Raw genomic sequence first — 19,969 nt, 5'->3', positions numbered from 1 at the left:
TCAGACGGAAATAAAACGAATATTGTATATTAAATTTTTTTTGAAAATAATTTAAACTTATTTTCTTTATGTAATAAAGTGAATATGAAATATACAAAGAAAAATTTTAAAAATCTATTAGAAGAAAGTAACATTTCAAAAACATCTGAAAATCTCGCTACATTGCTAATGATTGCTATAGATAATGGGTTATCAAATATAGAATCTATGACTGAAGTGAGAGAAGTAAATTAGAAAAGACCAGCTGGTAGACCTAGAATACATCCAGTGAAAGGAGTAAATGAGAAATGACCAGTTGGGAGACCTAGAAAAAATCCTGAAAAACCAGAAAAAATTATAGATCCAAAATCTGAAAGATTAGGGGCAATTAGAAATAATATAGTGTCTGTTAAAATAACTAACATGGAAACAGGAGAAACTACAATAAATCCATCATTACATAGTGCTATGCGCATAACTAAGCATGAATGGAGATATTTTGAATTACGTGATGGAAAAGTTGATAATGGTGTTAAAATTGAGATTATAAAATCTGAAAAAAATTAAGAAACAATCCCAGAAATCATACAAAATCTTTACATATATATAAAAAAAAAAAACTTATATATGTATTATAAGAAGAAAAAAAAGACTTTAAGTATAGAAAATAAAAATATTAGAATGATAGAAGAAATATACAAATAAAAAAAAAAATCTTGTTGTATAAAAATGTAAAACAAAAATGTCAAAGAATTACAACAAATCGCAAAAGAGCGAAAATTTAGATATTATTATAGAATGAGAAAAAGTGATCTCATAAGAGCGTTAGGAGAAACTGTATTAGTTGAACAAAAAGCAGTACAAGCTCCATTAGTTGAACAAAGAGCAGTATAAAATATATTAGACGAACCGATTCCGGATAAATCATCTTCAACAATTTTAACTCCGACAACTTTTATTGCAACTAATACAGCAATATTTCGAAAAGAATCAAGTAGTATATACAGTTCTATTGCAAATTGGATTACGTCTGTTCCTGATAGAAATAAAAAAACAACTAATGAAAAGATTAAAGCATTAAAATATATAGTAACAAAGTTGTGCAATAAATTTGGATTTAAAAAATAAATAGTATTTAACATAACACAATCATCTATTAGAAATGCTACACAAAAATTTACAGCTGCGTGTGAAAAAGCTTATGTTGCTTTATCATTTATGAATCTTGTAAAAAATAGTCTGATTAAAATACTAAATGAAAATAGAAAATCAAAGGTTTCTATAGTTTCTCTTGTAAAATGGAGCGTACTGATAACAAAACAGGAGAAACTAAATTCACAACTGCTGAATATTCAGCGAAGAATTAAGTTGTATAAAAATCAACAGGTTTGAAAAAATTATATGAAATATCAAAGCTAAGAATTATGGAAAATTTATCATCATTTCAACAATTGCGCTCAGGTTGAAGGTTTGTCTTTATTAAAAAAATGGACACAAATATTGTTGAGCATAACCCTATATAAGCTAAATCTTACATTCCATGTAATAAAAATTTAGCAACTAAAAAGGCAATAATTAATATAAAATATGAAGATAATGAGTGTTTTAAGTGGTGTATCGCAAGAGCATTAAATCCAACAGATAATCATCCCGAAAGAGTAGATAAGGAGCTTAAAAATCAAGCTGTAAAAATAAATTTAGAAAAAATAGATTTTCCAGTATCATCAAACCAAATTACACAATTTGAGAAAAGCAAACAGATACCAGTGTCAATGTGTTTGGATATGAAAATTCATCAGTTCATATTTTGCGTGTGTCTAAAAATAATAATTGTAAATATTCAATAGATTTATTATTAATCTGATATAGTGTTACTCATCATTATTGTTTAATAAAAAGTTTAGACAGATTACTTTCTTCACAAACATCTAAGAAACGATGTACCATTCACAATTGCAGAAATTGTTTTTAAGGATTTAATACTGAAGAACCTTTATCTAATCATAAATTGTATTGCGACACACATAATTCCGTCTTATTGAACTTCCAAAACCAAATTCAACAATGCAATTCAATAATCATAATAGATCTATGAGAGTACCGTTTGTAGTATATGCCGACTTTAAGAGTTTTATCAAACTAATAAACACTTGTTCACAAAATCCAAATGATTCCTATACTAAGCAATATCAAAGACATATTCCAAGTTCATTCTGTTATTATATTAAATATTTTGAAGAAAGTATTTATCGAAGCAGTCCAGTCACAAAATTTTTGACACAATTAAATTTTCAAAAAAATTCCAAAAAACTCTTGAAAACGAGGATGATTTTAATGCTGCAATATAATGTTACATTTGTGGAGAAGATCTTGAAAAAGATAAAGTACGCGACCACTGCCATTTACTGGAAAATATAGAGGTGCTGCTCATAAAGATAGTAATTTAAATTATAAAATTCCTTAATTCTTTCCAGTTATATTTCACAATTTATCTGGTAATGATTGTCACTTGTTTATAAAGAAATTATTCGGAGGAAATATGAGTTGTTTACCAAATAATGAAAAAAAGCATATAAGCTTTTCTTGGGAAATTAAAGTTGGTAAGTTTATTAATAAAGATGGTGAGAAAGTTGAAATTAAGCGTCAACTCCGTTTCTTAGATAAAAAATTAGATTTTTCACCAAGGTAAAAAATTAGATTTTTCACCAAGGTAAAAAATTAGATTTTTCACCAAGGTAAAAAATTAGATTTTTCACCAAGGTAAAAAATTAGATTTTTCACCAAGGTAAAAAATTAGATTTTTCACCAAGGTAAAAAATTAGATTTTTCACCAAGATATGGTGTTTACCCAAATGATTGGGTTGATTCTATTAATAACTTTTCTGAAGCACATTTACCACCAAAAGAATTGTTTTTTTCAAAATTAAATGGTGAAGGTATAAGTGATGATGATTACTCACATGTACAATTTGGACGGAATGAGTTTAATTGTAAAATATTTAGAGATTATCATGATTTGTACAACGTTTCAGATGAGATGTTACTAACTGATGCACTTGAATATTTTAGAGATGTTTGTATTAATTGTTATAAATTAGATCCTGCTTGGTATTATACATCACCAGGATTAGCTTGGGATGCAGCAATAAAGAAAACAAAAATAAAATTAGAATTGTTCAGTGATTATAATATGCTATTAATGATAAAGCAAGGAATAAGAGGTGGAATAAATATGAAATCTAATAGATTAGGAGCTTCTAATAAAAAGTACATGACCAAAGCAAGCAATCAGCATATATACAGTTTCTAGATGCTGATAACTTATATGCGTAGGCAATGAGTAGGTCAGTTCCCACATATGGTTTTAAATGGATGTATGAAAATGAGTTAGTAAACTGGAAATCAATTTCCTGTATACTAGAAGTTGATTTAGATTACCCTGAAAATCTACATAATGATCATAATGATTATCCACTTGCACCTGAAAGAATAACCGTTGATAATGTTGAAAAATTAATACTTTACTTAAACAATAAGAAAAATAATATAGCTCATTATGAAAATCTTAAATTGTATGAAAGATTAGGATTACAGATTATAAAATTTCATAAAGGAATAAAGTTTGAAGAAAGAGCATAGTTGAGTGAATACATTGAACTAAATACAAATCTAAAAACTAAAGCAACTAATGATTTCGAAAAAGACTTTTTTAAACTAATGAATAATTCAGTATTTGGAAAAACAATGGAGAATATTGAAAACAGAGTTAATATTAGATTAGTTATAAACAGAGATGAATCTGTTAAATTAGCATCTAAACCAAATATGAAAGCAGAACAATATTTGATGAAAACTTAATAGCAATACATATGAAAAAAACAAAATTAGTTTATAACAAACCAATTTACTTAGGTATGAGTATATTAGATTTAAGTAAAACACTAATGTATGAGTTTCACAATGATTACATAAAAAATAAATATTCTGATTAAGCAAAACTATTATTCACAAACACAGTTTCTCTAGCAAGCAAAATGAAATCAGAAGACTTTTATGCAGATATTTCTAATGATGCTGAAAGCAAATTTGAAACAAATGTATTTGACCGAAAGCACCCAGCAATTAATAATGCAGGTTTTAAAGTTGGTGCTAATGAGAAAGTAATATGAATGTTTAAAGATGAATCAGCATGAGCACAAATCGAAGAATTTATAGGAATCCGATCAAAGTTGTATTCTTACAAAGTACACGGAAAAGATTACAAAAAATGTAAGGAAGTAAAGAAAAATGTTGTTAAAAAATATAACACTTGAAGATTACAAAGTTTGTTTATTATGTAAGAGGAATCATATTAGGAAAATGAATGTAATAAGATCCCATGTATATGAAAATTACACAAAAGAGATCAACAAAATAGCATAAAGCGCAGGAGACGATAAAAGAGTCATTTTAGAAGATGGTATACACATATTACCATATGTGCGCTATAAACAAGAAGAAGAAAAAACTATAATTTGTAGGTCAAAGTGGTCAAAGAGGCTGAAAAAAAGGTCAAATAATTATTTTAGAAAAAAAAAACAATTTGTAATTAAAAAAATGGAAACGATTAATAACAGTTATCATAAACTTATCAATGTTGAAGAAATAACTTTACCAAATGAACCGCAAACAAGTTTTTAATTATTTAAAGCAGCAAAAAAACTAAAGCTAAAACACTTTAAAGGTGTATTTGTAAGAGATGAATTACCTTAAAATACACAAAAAAAGTATGTGGAATATTTAATACAGGAGATTCAAGTATGCAAGTATTTCATTGCATTAGCTAGTATAAAGAATTGTTAATTATTTAAAAAGTCCCGTTTTTTATAGTAGTGAAAGAGTTCAATTTGGAAAGACCTCATTTTGTGGACACTTGTATGTATATGTTTTAAGAAAACTAGATAAAAGATGTGATTATCAGAATATTATTAACAATCTATGGTTAAAAAAGTTTTCTATACATATAAAAATGACTGTTCATAAATTTGGACGCAATAATAATTCAACTACAAATCAAGTAGCAAATGGTTTAACAACATCTCAAGCTACTAACTTGTTTATTAGGAGAGAAGAAAAAAATAATGCAACTAATAATGTTAACATGAATTATAATAAATTAATAAATGTAGCAGAACCTACTAACTCAAATGACGCTGCTACAAAAATTATGTTGATGGTATAATACCTAATCCTAGCAGTTTACAAATAATATCAAATTCAAGATTAACATGCTTGGGAGTAAAATCACAGACACTTGCACCAAATAAAGGTTTAATGATGGATCAGCATTTTTTATTCCAAATGGCGATCTTGGTATTTTCAGAAAACTATGGTTAGTAATTACAGGAACAAGTGCTATTGTAACTGTATCTGGTAACGTATTTATTAGAATATACGCAGATAATAAACTTTGCATAGGAAATTCTTCTTCTTCTATATCTATTAACGGAATAAATAGTATAGCTTAACCACTGATTTTTTATTTTCTTCACTTGGTGGACCATATTATGCAAACTCTTTACAAGGTTGTAATGTATCTTCTAATACTGGATTAGGAAGATACTTTACATATGGTTTACCATTTAAAGCCAATCTAGCAATTGAATTGCTCAATAAAACTGGTCATACACTAATATATTGGCCACAACCTTTTATTACATTAAGTCCATCAATACCACAATCAATTTCATCTCTTAAATTTTACTCATCAATGTTTAGATATTTGAATACAGTTTATGGTAGAGAATATATATTATTTGATATTGTAGATAATAATGATGGTGTTTATTTAAAATGTGCTAGATTTCATGTTGTTGGTGCGTCTAGAAATTGGTGGGAATCCAGAGTACGCATGTATGACGCACTCTATTCCCCGGTAAGTACTAACTCTGCAGTACAACCTTGTACAATATTTGCTGGGTATGATGTTAATAGTTTATGTTTTTACTGTTCATCTGGTTTAGAAAATTTTTTCTTTCTTCATGGAACGGTGCTAATGTAGCCTTATCTATAATACATCATCTGGACTATTGTATCAATCAAAAGTAACAAATGATTCTACAACTACAATCTCATTTGACGTAAATTGTACCAATTCCATGCCTACTTTATGCCTAAAAATTGATTTAAAATTACAAAATGTAAAAATTTTTTGGCTCAGAAATTATAGTTATGATGTAACCATAATATCGTCGGCTTACTATCAAAACCTCATATTTTTGAGGTTTTGACTTAAATTGGTTAGTTCTTAATGCGCAGCTCTATACAAAACCACATAAATCTAATTGCCTCGGAAATATAATAAACTGCCATCTATTGTTTATGGTCAAAACCTTCTAACCCACAGACACATAATTGTTTTACTCATAACATCATGTCTAAAATATATATCAAAATTATAGGTTTGAAATTTAGATCATACAAATTTATTGTACTTTGAGTGTGTTGGCTGTGATTTGAAAATACAAAATGGATAGCTCTATCATAATGGAGGTAAGTAATGTATTTTTATTAAATTTTTAAACTAGTTATAGTTATTATTTGCAATATTAATCCTTATATAACTTAAACGACATATAGAAGCTTTTGAGTATTAATTTTTTTATTTTAAAAGAGACATAGAAGTTTTGATCAGAATTATTTTTTGAATTACTTGAAGTACTAAATTAGTTTGAAAATTCATTTTGTATTAAAAAAATGCTCACACATTATATTTTTATTTTCAGTTTATCTATCCCAACTCCAGATCTCGTCGTATTTTGCTGATGATCGATATTAATAGCAACAATATCGTAACTGATAGACTGAGTAATGAGACTGACTGTATAGAAAACTTTATTAACGAAATAGAATTAGCTGTTATTACTTTGAGAAACTCAGAAAAATCAGACAAAAATGACGATGATAATTTTTTCCGTTCCGCAACTGTAGACTGTGCAGAAAATATTTTTTCTAATACTGAAGATTTTAGTGTAAATGAATCTCTATCACAGTACTTTTAAGACAAGAAAAGTTTGGATAAGGACAACTGTAGTTCCGTTTTACTTGCAGAATGCCTTGATTCTGTTGAAGAAATTCAGGCGGTTTCCTGTGCTGATATTACCACTGAAGCTTGTTTAAATAAAAAAAGTATTTTAGGTACAGAAAATTTGTTGATAACGGTTATTATGGACCAGATACTGTATAACGACTTGCCGAGAAGTAGTGCAATTCCTAATGATACTAACAAGGAGTGTACAGAAGAAAAAGAAGGACAAGTTGAGAAAGAAAGACTAAATAACGCAAGGAAAAGAAAACGTAGGGTAGATAAGAAAGATTGGGAAAGAGAAAATATCAAAGTAAAAGAGAAAAGGGACGGGTATGTTATGGATTAAAAATAAACACAGAAGGAAATTGAGTAATTGATCCGGAAAGAGAACCAAGAAAGTTAAAACCCTTTTGCAGCTGTAAGCAAAGTGCTAAAACTACAAAAATACAGTGCAGAAAATTTACAGAAGACGATAGATTAAAAATTTTTAACCATTTCTGGAAAGAATTTAACTGGTCTCAGAGAAAAACTTACGTAGCTAATTTAGTTGATAGTGTTGCCCCCCCCCCCCCCCCAAAAAAAAAGAATCAAGTTAATGAAACATTACGCCGTTCAAATACGTTCATTTGTTTCCTTAAAAGAGACGGTGTTCGAGTTTGAGTGTGTACAAAAATGTTTATAAACACGCTATGTATAGGTAAATGAACCTTACATAACTGGGCTATGCATAAAGCAGACGTAAGACCAACAAAGCCAGACAAAAGTATTAATAAGAAAGATTCAATGAAAAAACAAGGTTTACAACAATTATTTTCCCTTCTACCAAAAATGAAGTCCCGCTATTGTCGAGCATCTTCAAGTATATTATATCTAGAGTCTATCTGGCAATCTAAATTGGCATTATACAAAGAGTATGCCAAGTATTGCAAGGAAAGTGACCTACAAATTTTATCTGTCACAGTGTTTTATGAAGAATTTGAAAACAACAATTTGAGCCTTTTTCACCATAAGAAAGATCAGTGTAATTTGTGTATACGATATAAGTATGGCAATACTTCTGAGGAAGCATATTCTTCACACATTCGAAGCAAAATAAGAGCAAGAGAAGAAAAACAGGTCGACAAGGATCACGCTGAACATGTATATACCCTAGATCTGGAAGCGATATTGCTTAGTCCAATACTGAAAGCATTGACTCTTTATTATAAGAAAAAGCTAATAGTTCACAATTACACTATTATCAATTTAAAAACCAAAGATGGCTATTGTTATTTGTGACACAAACGAGAAGGTGGAGTTACATCCAATGAACTTGCTTCTATTTCGTATAGTTTCCTTGAAACCAAAGCGAACGTGTTGCCTGGTAAAGAAGTAATTTTATATAGTGATGGATGCAATTATCAAAATCGTAATTCACTGCTTGCAAATTCTCTAATACATCTATCCCAGATAAAAAACATTACTATCACCCGAAAATATTTGGTATCCGGACACACACAAATGGAATGCGACAGCATGCATTCGGCTATTGAAAGAAGCATTCGAAATAGGGACATGTACACACCTGCTTGTTATTTGACTTCATTAAAAAGAGCAAGAACGAAACCTAAACTTTATGAAGTTGAGTATCTGGGATATATTTTCTTTAAAGACTTTTCAAATTTACGATATTACACATCAATTCGTCAGGGCTATAAAGTTGATGATCCAACTGTAACAGATTTACGTGCCATTCAGTATAGACCAGATGGCCAAATCTATTATAAATTAGATTTCGATGATGACTGGAAGTGTTTAGAAAAGCGCAGTACAAGAAATAAAACTGTTATAAATGCTACAATAACGCCTTTATATAAGTTACCTAGGCCCATTAAAAAAAGCAAATATTGCCATTTGCAGGAATTAAAAAATTTAATTCCTGTAGATTATCATACTTTCTATGATAACTTACGATTTCAAGATTAAAAAATATTTACATAAAAAAAGTGCAATTTAGTCTTAACTTTAACCAAATATTTACTTAAGTACAACGTTTTTCTTTATTTTAATTAAGCTTTTTAGTTGCATATAATCTTGTAAAAGTTATTTTAATATGTTGAATTTTGTAAATTAATAAAAAGTTTTAAAACCTACTATGTCTTAATGATTGCACAAAAAATCTGAGTAAAACCTTCTTATTTTAGGCTAATTAATCCACTAAATTGAAAGAAAAATTGGAATTTGTGTATTAATTATTAGTAGTTACACTTAATAATGAAACTCAATCAAAATAAATCATTTTTGTGGGTCTAATGTATTTATTATTAGTTTGTTGTGTCTCCTATAAAATTTGTAAAAAAGGACATTGAAGGTATTGATAGTAAGCCGACGATATATTAATATATTATGGTTGTTAATGTCTACTACTATTTTAAATTTATATATTTTTTATTTTGGTTCAGAAATTATGGTTGTGATGTAACTATTACTTATATATAGATTATAGTTATAATAAAGCTTATTTTATTTCCATACTTTTTTAATTTGGCTCAGAAATTATGTTTGGGATCATAGCTTAAATATGATATGAAATTATGGATGAAGTGATGGTTGAAATAAGTTTTTGGCTCAGAATCAGCGTTTTCCTACAACTCGTGTATTTTTGTGCTTTAACATTATTTAAATTTATTTAAAATAAACTTCTTTTTATTCAAAATAGTTTTGACTTTTATGTAATGTTTCTAAAAGTTACGTAGACCTTGGGGATATTATTACAAATATTAAAGTATTAAAAGTCCCTACTAATCTTACAACTGCAAAAACATTTATATAATGGCAGAGGCAAAAAAATTATTTCCTGTTTTTGCGGTAATTAGTAAGTTTACTAAACTAAAATTGTAGATGATGAAATCATCGTTATACTTTTTTTCTAAGAATTGCTGTTCCTGAGATATTGCGTTTCTAAAAGTTGAAGAATTCTTATTGGACATAAAATATAATTGATTTGAGTAAAATATTATTCTTATTGATAATTTTTGAATGCCATTACAACAGTAATATATTCTTTATTCTTTTCTAGCTAGATAGGTGTAAAAGATCTTTTCTTATTGCTATCATTAAAAACTTATTTTTTAATCAAAATTGAAGCTTTTATATGGTTGATTATATAGTATTGACCTAAATGATTGAGGAACAACTTTATTTAAGATTTTATTACTAATGAAGAAATTTGAAACAATCAAAACAACTTTCCTTAAAACCAAGTATGAGTGTGTTAGTTGCTTTCTTCATAATGTAGCCCAAATATACTGTTGCTAAATTTTATTAAAATACTTTCAGTATTTGTTTTTTAAAGTTATAATAATATGCACGATTTTTAGCTTTTTATATGCAATTAAATTACTTCAACGCTGTACAATTAAATTAATTTTATATGTAATTGGTTCAAATACATACATTTTACACTTCTCATCAATCTTTAACCTCGACATTTCTGTCCATAGTTGTTATTAACGTTTTGTGAAGCGTTATATAAAATTCCCAAGAGATCTAATTTATCAAGGCTACAACCTTATTTATTGTTTACTAAGCAATTCAAACATCCTCATCTTTTAAATTTTGCTTTTGAAAAAGTTTTCTAATAATTTACGTTTTCTATTACTTTCTAAATGATATCAGCTTCTGTGTATATCTCCCATTTTAAATAACATCCTAATATAATATAAAACTAAGTCTCTGTATAAAACCAAGTAAACAAAATAGTTAACCAGCTGTAATTTTATGTTTTCTTAATTATACTACACTTTTGTGTTTTGTTCAAAGTTTATGTAATTATAACTATATTTTTTGGAGCCACACAACTTCTAAGGTTAATATAAATACATTACCTTTCGCTATTAAATGATAATATAAAGTCCACTGTTTTTTAAACCATCATTACTGCTATGATATTAGTGATCTCATTAATATCATCCAATAATGTTGAAAATACTCATCTACATGGCCAATCTAGATCAGTATTTTTAATATTACTGGTTGATATCAGTGAGACTTTGTATTATTTATAAATAAATTATTTTTTCTTGAAGTATTATTGTCATTTGAGTCATCTTTGAGTTTAATAATGTTGAAGTCAATGTTTGTAATTTTAGTGTTATCAAGGTGAATAATATTTTGATAAACAATGGGGTGTTTAAACAGATATGATCTGATTAAGCAAATACATTTCTTTTTGTGTATTTATAACGAAAATATTGACCCACGTATAACATTCTTGGAACTTAAATTTGGCTGTAAGTCATTTGAAATTTAAATCTCAATTAAATCTAAGATTTAAATTTCGTTTTTACACAATAAACATTTTAAAACTCAACAATTTTTTTTCAATGTTTTTTCAAGTTTTTAACAATTAATGAAACATCTTTTTTTAAATAAATTTGATCTGGTTCTGCTAATATAACTATTATGCTAGCTCTTTTTTTTACAGTTTTTCTTCAGTTTAGTTTTAAGAGATGGTTATTTGGAATAAATCCTTTTTTAATCAATGGTACTACTTTTTAACTGTTCTGTACTGGAGCCAAAACCTTTTTTTGTGTGTCATTGCAGTGTTTAATGAATCACAAAAGTGCAAGTATGCAATCTAGTACACAATCCATCTGCACTAACAGGACAACTGCAATGTTTTTTTTTCAGAATTACAGCTGATTCAAATAGTCACTATATGGTTTGTTACTTATAGCTTTAGTGTATGTAATACTTTCTCAAGTAACTATTTTAACTGAAACTATTTTTGACTTTGTAGCATTCTATATGTTTTTTCTGTTGTCTGCAGTTACCTTCCTTTTTATGTTAGCAATATATGAAAGAAAGCACTTCGCAAAATTTAGGGTAAAACTATCAGTCTTATGACCATTTAGCTAAAATTTTGGCTATTTCAAAAGAATCAAGATTGTTATTGCCTTCAATTTATTTGTTAGCTTTAAGTTATGGAAATTCATTTTCAGTTTGTTTAGAAAATCCTCAAAAGTACCATTATAAGACTACCCTTTATTTTTAACTATTTAACACACCGCCCTTTACTAAAAGTATCTTTAAGGGTTTGGAAACAATAGTTGCGTTGACAATAGTATATTGTTGATTTCTTTTAAAACAAAGTTACGATCTTTACTTTCTTCCTTACATCAAATTAATTTTGTGACCAGAACTCTGAAATAAATAATGCTAAATCGACCAGGCAAAAAAATAACTCTATTTCATTTCAAAAAAACTAACAAAAAAAAATCAATTTTTATTTTTCACCTATAGATATAGCATTTTCAAAATAGAAGTATGTTTTTTTTCAACGCACAAAAGTTTTAATTTTTCAAATAAAATTAGTTATTTTGATGTTGGCAGATTTACAAATTAAACTGTTTAATCCTACAAAAACAGAAAGCATTATTAATCCATTAGATTTGTGCGATGAAGTTGAGAATCTTGCACTATGTTTTACAGAAAAAAACCATATGAGTGCATCAAATGCTCTAGATTTTTTATTTTGACACCATAACCAATTTTTAATCACCATTATCAAATGTTAACATTAAAAACATTATTGACCGATTATAACGTGTTATCCTATTTACCTTCTTAACTTGTAGCCTTTAACTGTAACCTCTGGAGAAAGATTACTCAAATAATAAAAATTAGTTGAAAATTGTTTAAGATCATCCATGTCTGAGTAATGATTTTCTACTTTAAGCATTATAAGTATTAAAAGTGATTGTAATGACAAAATTAATATTTCATATATGTTCGATCAACTTGCTGTTAAAAGGTCAATATTAATATAAGATAAAACAAACACTCCGATTATTTCTTTAACAACCAAATATATTTTTATATGGTATTTATACATTGAGCTATTTTTACTTCTATTTTGATATTTATTTATTAATTGAATCATCTGTATAAGTGCTTTTGTTCTTAAACAAAATCATTATTTGTTTTAAAAATTTTTTAGCAAACACTGTTTTACAAAATTTTTTGAAACTGTTTTACAAACTGTATATAAAACTGTTTGTAAAGTGTTTGTAAAACTGTTTGTAAAACTGTTTGTAAAATTTTTGAAACTGTTTTACAAGCTGTATATAAAACTGTTTGTAAAGTGTTCGTAAAACTGTTTGTAAAAGTTTTGAAACTGTTTTACAAACTGTATATAAAACTGTTTGTAAAGTGTTTGTAAAACTGTTTGTAAAACTGTTTGTAAAACTGTTTGTAAAATTGTTTGTAAAACTGTTTGTAAAACTGTTTGTAAAATCGTTACAAAAAATATTTAAATAGTTTGTATAGTTGTGAAAAAGTATATTTATTTAGTTTGTTTTACAAACTTTTTTAAAAAAGAACCATTGATTTTGTAAAATAAAAAAAAAGTGTAAATAGTTATTAGAATGGACTAATTTAAGTCATTGATATTATTTACACATGGAGAAATAAAAACACTTTAAAGAACAAATATATAAAATTTTTAAGAAAGGAGCAAAGCTTTGGTTGATATTTCTATGTATTAATTAGTTTTATTAACTTTTAGATTTTTAATTAAAGGATTCAAAAGGCCTTTAAACGATGATGATATTTGGAAACTTCAAAAACAGAATACTTCTTCATATGTTAGCAAAAAGTTTCAAGTTTGTTGGGACGATGAAATAAAAAAGTATAAGAAGTAAGAATCAATATCACCCTCATTATCATATTCCTTATCTGTACTATTGTCACCACCAACAGCACCAGTATCATCATCATAACCATCATCATTATAATTACCATCATCATCATAATCAACATCATTATTATCATCATCACAGTTATCATCTCAATCATCATCATCATCATAATCATCATCATCAATATCATCATTACTGTCTTTATACTTTTCATCCTAATAATCGTCATTATCAATTTCATTATCATATTTTCCATTATCATTTTCATCATAATCGTCATTATAATTATCATCATTATTTTCATTCATCATAATCACAAAAGTATTTTTAATGGATCTTTCTTTTAATTCTGTAATTTTAGGAGTTATATATCTTTGAAAAAATATGGAGATTTTATCTAATTTAAGTTTTTATTATAGATTAAATATTTAACAATAAAATGTGGTAAAGATTTTTCTTGTTATTACTTTTTTAAGCTAATTTTTTTAAGTTAAAATTATTTTCTATTTAGGAGTTCTTTGAAAGAAAAAGTTTTAAAAGGTGTAAAAATTTCAATAAATGCCCAAAAACCTGAAATAGAAGCTCTGAAAATCTCAAGCTACAATTATAAGCCTTCAATTTTAAAAGCTTTATTAAAAACATGTGGTAAAAATTATTTAATTGCAACCCCTTTGCTAAAGTTAATTTATGATTCTTCATTGTTTATTCAACCATGGTTGTTAGGGTAAATACAAATTAACTGTATAGTTATTTTAATTATGTGTGTTTGTGTGTATATCTATTTGTCTATCTATCTAAATATATATATATATATATATACATACATATATATATATATATATATATATATATATATATATATATATATATATATATATATATATATATGTTTGTGTAAGAGCAGGTTGATTTTTATCTATTTTAAGGTTTTAACTTATATATAAATGTATAATATTGATTTGATATATTATAAATTAGTATTATTAGGAATTATGTTAATTAGGAAACAATAGAATTAGTTATATGATAGCAATAATTGTTAAGATGAAAAAAATAACGATAAAAATATTTTTTCATATTAGAATAGTTTGAATTGGTATAATTTTATAATAAAAAGTTGCGGGACAATATACTTTGGTGAAACAAATTATTCTTGATATTCAAAAGAAAAAGTTTTTTATATCTTTAGAAGAAGTATACCTTTTTATAATACAAACTTAAGAATAAAAAAAGTTTTTTATAAAACATAGTTAAAATTTAAAAACGTTTTTTATAAAACAAAAATAAAAAAAAATCATAAACTGAGGTCAAAATTTGAAATAAAAAAAAAAACAACCAAAAATTAGAAGAAAATATTTGAATGATGTTTTTTTCATGTTTATTTAAATATCAAAGGGACCAAAAAAATCGGTTTGACTAAACGAATGTTTAACTAATGCTAAGTAAAAGATTTGTTATTGCTTTCAAGGGAGAATAGAAAATATTTCAAGATAACAAAATTTAAGTAATCGGTGTTTGACTTACAGGGAATTAACTGTATATATATATATATATATATATATATATATATATATATATATATATATATATATATATATATATATATATATATATATATATATATTTATATATATATATAAATATATATATATATATATATATATATATATATATATATATATATATATATATTTATATATATATATATATATATATATATATATATATATATATATATATATATATATATATATATATATATATATATATATATATAAGTTGTCTATTGTATTTACATTTTGTAATGGATTCTATAGCTAAAAAGAGACATTGATTTTATATTAAAAAATTAATACAACATCAATTAAAGAAAAGAATACGGTGTCAACATTAAAAGTAAAGAATTGTTTTTCCTCATTGGAAAAAGTTCGTAGTGTAGAATGTTCGGATAACTCTAACATTCGGTAACTCAAACTATTTTCTTGGTCCCTTAGAGGTTTGAGATGTAAAATATTATGCCTATATTGGTATGTCAATATTGTGTACCATTATAGGCGCAATATTACATATCTTGTCCCATATTGATACCTAATATTGCACTATTATTGCATCAATATTTATTGCTACTAGGGATATATATATATATCTATATATACTCTTAAGTTGGATCAATTAATGGAATTTAGTCTAAATAAAATGAAGGATAGGAAGTTATGAACTAAAAACAGTAAGTGTGAATGTAAATTTCCTAAAGTTATTTGAAATAAAGTTTAAACTCTTATATTAAAATTCCTGACTTTAGCTTTAGCTCGTCATGAACTATAATTTATACTTAAAGCAAAAAATGATCACATAACACAAAACACTCTCCACAGCCCTTTGAACTAGGAAAAATAAGATCACCGAAAAGTCGCACTAAATTTAGAAACAGGGTTCAACAAATCAACGAACCTGCGAATATTTAGTATAAAATTGACAGAAAAACAAACGCTAAGTTCAATGAAACTTTTGTTTAAAAATTTTAAAAATAAAAGCAGCATTTTATTCCATAGGAATTTATATAAAAAAATAATTATGCCAATTTTATTATAATGGTTTTATTATTTTAACTTAAATAAAATGTTGCTTTATTGTTTTTAATTTTATTTATTCCATCCAAGGTTTAGTGTAAATTTTTATTCCTTAAATTATTATTTTTAAAATCTAAATAAAGTTTGCTTTGCAGTTTTGTGTTTAAAATTAATTTATTTAGAATTGAAATAAAAAGCTTTTAACTTGCTGTTTTTATTTTAACAATACTTTATACAATTTAAATATTGCGCTCCTTAATCCATATTTTAGTTTGGTTAGAACTAATTAAGTAAGATGTTTATTTTTCCATTTTCATTCGCATTATTATAATTAAAAATTGAGTACATGCTTGTTTTTATGTTTTCAATTTCATAGCAAATAATTTCAGCTTGACAGTTAGGTTCGCATTGCTAAATGCTGACCTTAAACTGAGAGCTGATTGCATTACTGTTTTTTAAGCTAAATCTTATTTTTTTAAATTTTACACATCATAAACCAATATGATTGATTATAATACCTCTGCCTTTACCAATAATGTATCAACAATAAACTTTATTATACACTTTAAATGAGTTGTAAAATGCTTGAAACTTTGAGAAGTGCAAACTTTACCTTTCTGGTTTTCTCCTAAGAATGTGGAAACTTGTGACTTGTCAAATAACTGTTCGTTGTTTTTTTCTAAAAACTCGCTCTCTGACAATAAGTAATAATCTTATTGTTCTACAGCTGACTTCTTGTTGTAATAGTTAACGGTTACTACAGTAATATTTGATTGCGCATTTGGATTGTTAAGTTTCTTGCAGCCTTTACTCAGTTTTTATTTGAATTTATTTTTTCAAGTTTTGTGTTTAGTAATAAAGTTTTTAAATTTTCTTTATTCTAGTTTTATTATTAGAATTATTTTGTTTACTTTTCCAAAAACCTGAATTAAAATTGAATTGAAATGAAATAAAATATTGAGAATTGAAATACAATGTTTTTTTAAAACTTCTGATTTCTTTATCAGGTCATTAGATGTTACTATCTGATAGTTGGAAGTTTGCGTAAAACTCTGAATTATGTTTAAAATAAGTATTAAAATGGTTTAGTTTATATATATATATATATATATATATATATATATATATATATATATATATATATATATATATATATATATATATATATATATATATATATATATATATATACATATATATATATATATATATATATATATATATATATATATATATATATATATATATATATATATATATATATATATGTATATATATATATATATATATACATATATATATATATATATATATATATATATATATATATATATATATATATATATATATATATATATATATATATACATTTATGCATATCAGTTTTCTCTGTTTCAAATCTAATGCCACTGCACAAAAAAGCCTTGGCAGGATGGTCTTTTTTAAGTTAGTCTGCATGATTTAAAAAATTCGTTTTTTTCCTGCTATTTAAATTAAAATAAAATTAGCGTAAAAATTGAACTTGAAATAATTGAATAAATGCTAGATAAAATAATTTAAATAACCAAGTAAAAAAAAGACGCTGTTCATAAAAGTTGAGCGAATGAAAAAAAAAAAAGTTTTTGTTGCAATATAACTGCCAAAAAAAACAAAGCGCTTTTGTTTTTTTATTTTTTTTAAGCGCTTCCAAAAAAAATAATATACTGATATATGTATATATTCATATATATATATATATATATATATATATATATATATATATATATATATATATATATATATATATATATATATATATATATATATATATATATATAGTTTTTATATATATATATATATATATATAGTTTTTATATATATATATATATATATATAGTTTATATATACAAGCAAAAAGCAACCCGTAATACGGGTAATGGTTGGTCTGTTACTTAACTATAGTGGCTGTTTTCCACAGTTTAAAGTTCCGATAGTGTATATAATACCCTTTTAGAAAAACCCCTTCAAATTAAAAAAATTAAATCATTTGTCAAATTAACATCAAAAGTGTGAGGAGGTAAAATAATTTACCATTTACTTAACATTGTTTGAATAACTTACAACTGACATAGGTCATATCAGTGTAAGACAAAACCATTTTCCTCAATATTACTAAGTTAAACAAAATACGTGTTTAGTTACTAAAACAAAATAATAACATTTTATCATGCTTTAAAATCACGAAAAAGTAAAGCTAAATTCTTGTTATACATTTTTTATAAAATGAACTTTAAATAGTAAGATTAATATAAAGTGAACGTAAACTATTCATAAGTTAATAATATTTTGGTATCCCCTTGATACATGTTTCTTTAAAAAAGGAAATTGTCTTTAAAACGTTAAATGCACACAACTAAATAAATTTATTAAAAAAAACTAAACAATTGAGTAAAAATAGATTTCAAACAAAAAAAAATTTAATTTACAATCAAACATGTGTATAACAAACTTAAAAAAATATGTAAACTTTGATCTTTTATATTGCATTAATGCGTCTTATGACAAACCTAAAATAAAATTTGTAACACATAAGTAGACATAAAAAAAAACAAAAAAAAAACTGAAAAACAATTGCCTGCTTTTCTGTAACCTGTTGTCATACTTAAACTGTTGTCATGATGCAGCTTGTCGGTGTTGTTTTATGACGTTATTTCATATTGGCTTTTAGTAAACTTTAGTTTAATATAAAAGACATTACAATAGATTTAAAATATTTTAATTAAAAAGCAAAATAACAAATGCTTCAAGGAGCCAAACTGTAAACATGAAAGATAAAAAATCAAATTGAGATACAAATAAATTCCATTTATATAGCTAAACATAATGGTTTAGCTATATAAATGTCTTGGTTTAATGTAAATTTTAAAAGCAGTGAGTTCATTAAATTAAACTGCTAATTAATTATTTTTAACAATAGAATGTAACATCATATTATGATAATTGGGTAAGGAATCATTTTTACTATATTTAATTTAATCGGTGAAAAGCAAATAAAATTTAAATTAAAAAAGACGAAAACAAACCAAATATTCAACATATATTATTAAGAAAAAAATTACAAAAAACATTAAAAAAAAAAATTACAACATTAAAAAAAAAAAAATCACTAGAGAAAAAGCAGCAATAAAGTAGTTGTGAATATCTTCATTATTAAAAGACATTTACAACCTTTAGGTTGCTGTTTTTCTTCGGTGCCTCCCAACACTCCGGTATGAATAAGCCGCCATTTCAAACACCACTTATTGAAGGACCTCTCCGAGAGAGTCCCTGGGTGTTGGGAGCGATAACTTCTGTATTGCTCAAATGTTAAATGTCTAAAATTACAAATAGAAGGATATAATAAAAATTAAAAAATGTTTGCAATTTTATTTAATTAAAATATAACCTCACCATTTTCACAGCATAACCTCACCATTTTCACAGGATGAAGAGGATGCTAAAAATATTTAAAACAAAAAAATAATAATGACAGTAAATTAAAAAAGAGTTAAACTTGTAAAAAATTTAATTTTAATAAAAATATGAGTAAAATTTGAACAGTTTAAAAATGTCATATTTATGTTAAATAATTCTTAAAAAATATAAAAAATATATAAAATTTAAAACACAGCCCTACCAGTTATGCTTTTAACTGA

General features: G+C 25.4%; 1 protein-coding gene across 3 annotated transcripts in view; it reads left to right on the top strand.

The window, feature by feature from the left end:
- LOC136075242 (multidrug resistance-associated protein 1-like) overlaps positions 1-19,969 on the top strand; it is a 146,071-nt gene that overhangs the window by 19,659 nt on the left and 106,443 nt on the right. For 2 of the 3 annotated variants that reach the window (XM_065787784.1, XM_065787785.1), the window contains exons 5-6: positions 13,593-13,724; positions 14,237-14,449. In XM_065787784.1, the coding sequence (XP_065643856.1) occupies positions 13,593-13,724; positions 14,237-14,449 (345 nt within the window). Of the gene's footprint in view, positions 1-13,592; positions 13,725-14,236; positions 14,450-19,969 lie in introns of those variants that run through there. The other variant, XM_065787786.1, reaches the window with a different exon arrangement.

This window comes from Hydra vulgaris, chromosome 01 (assembly GCF_038396675.1).
Source record: "Hydra vulgaris chromosome 01, alternate assembly HydraT2T_AEP".
NCBI lineage: Eukaryota > Metazoa > Cnidaria > Hydrozoa > Anthoathecata > Hydridae > Hydra > Hydra vulgaris.
Note: the sequence above shows the minus strand (reverse complement) of the source record. Positions and strands in the feature narration are given on the sequence as shown.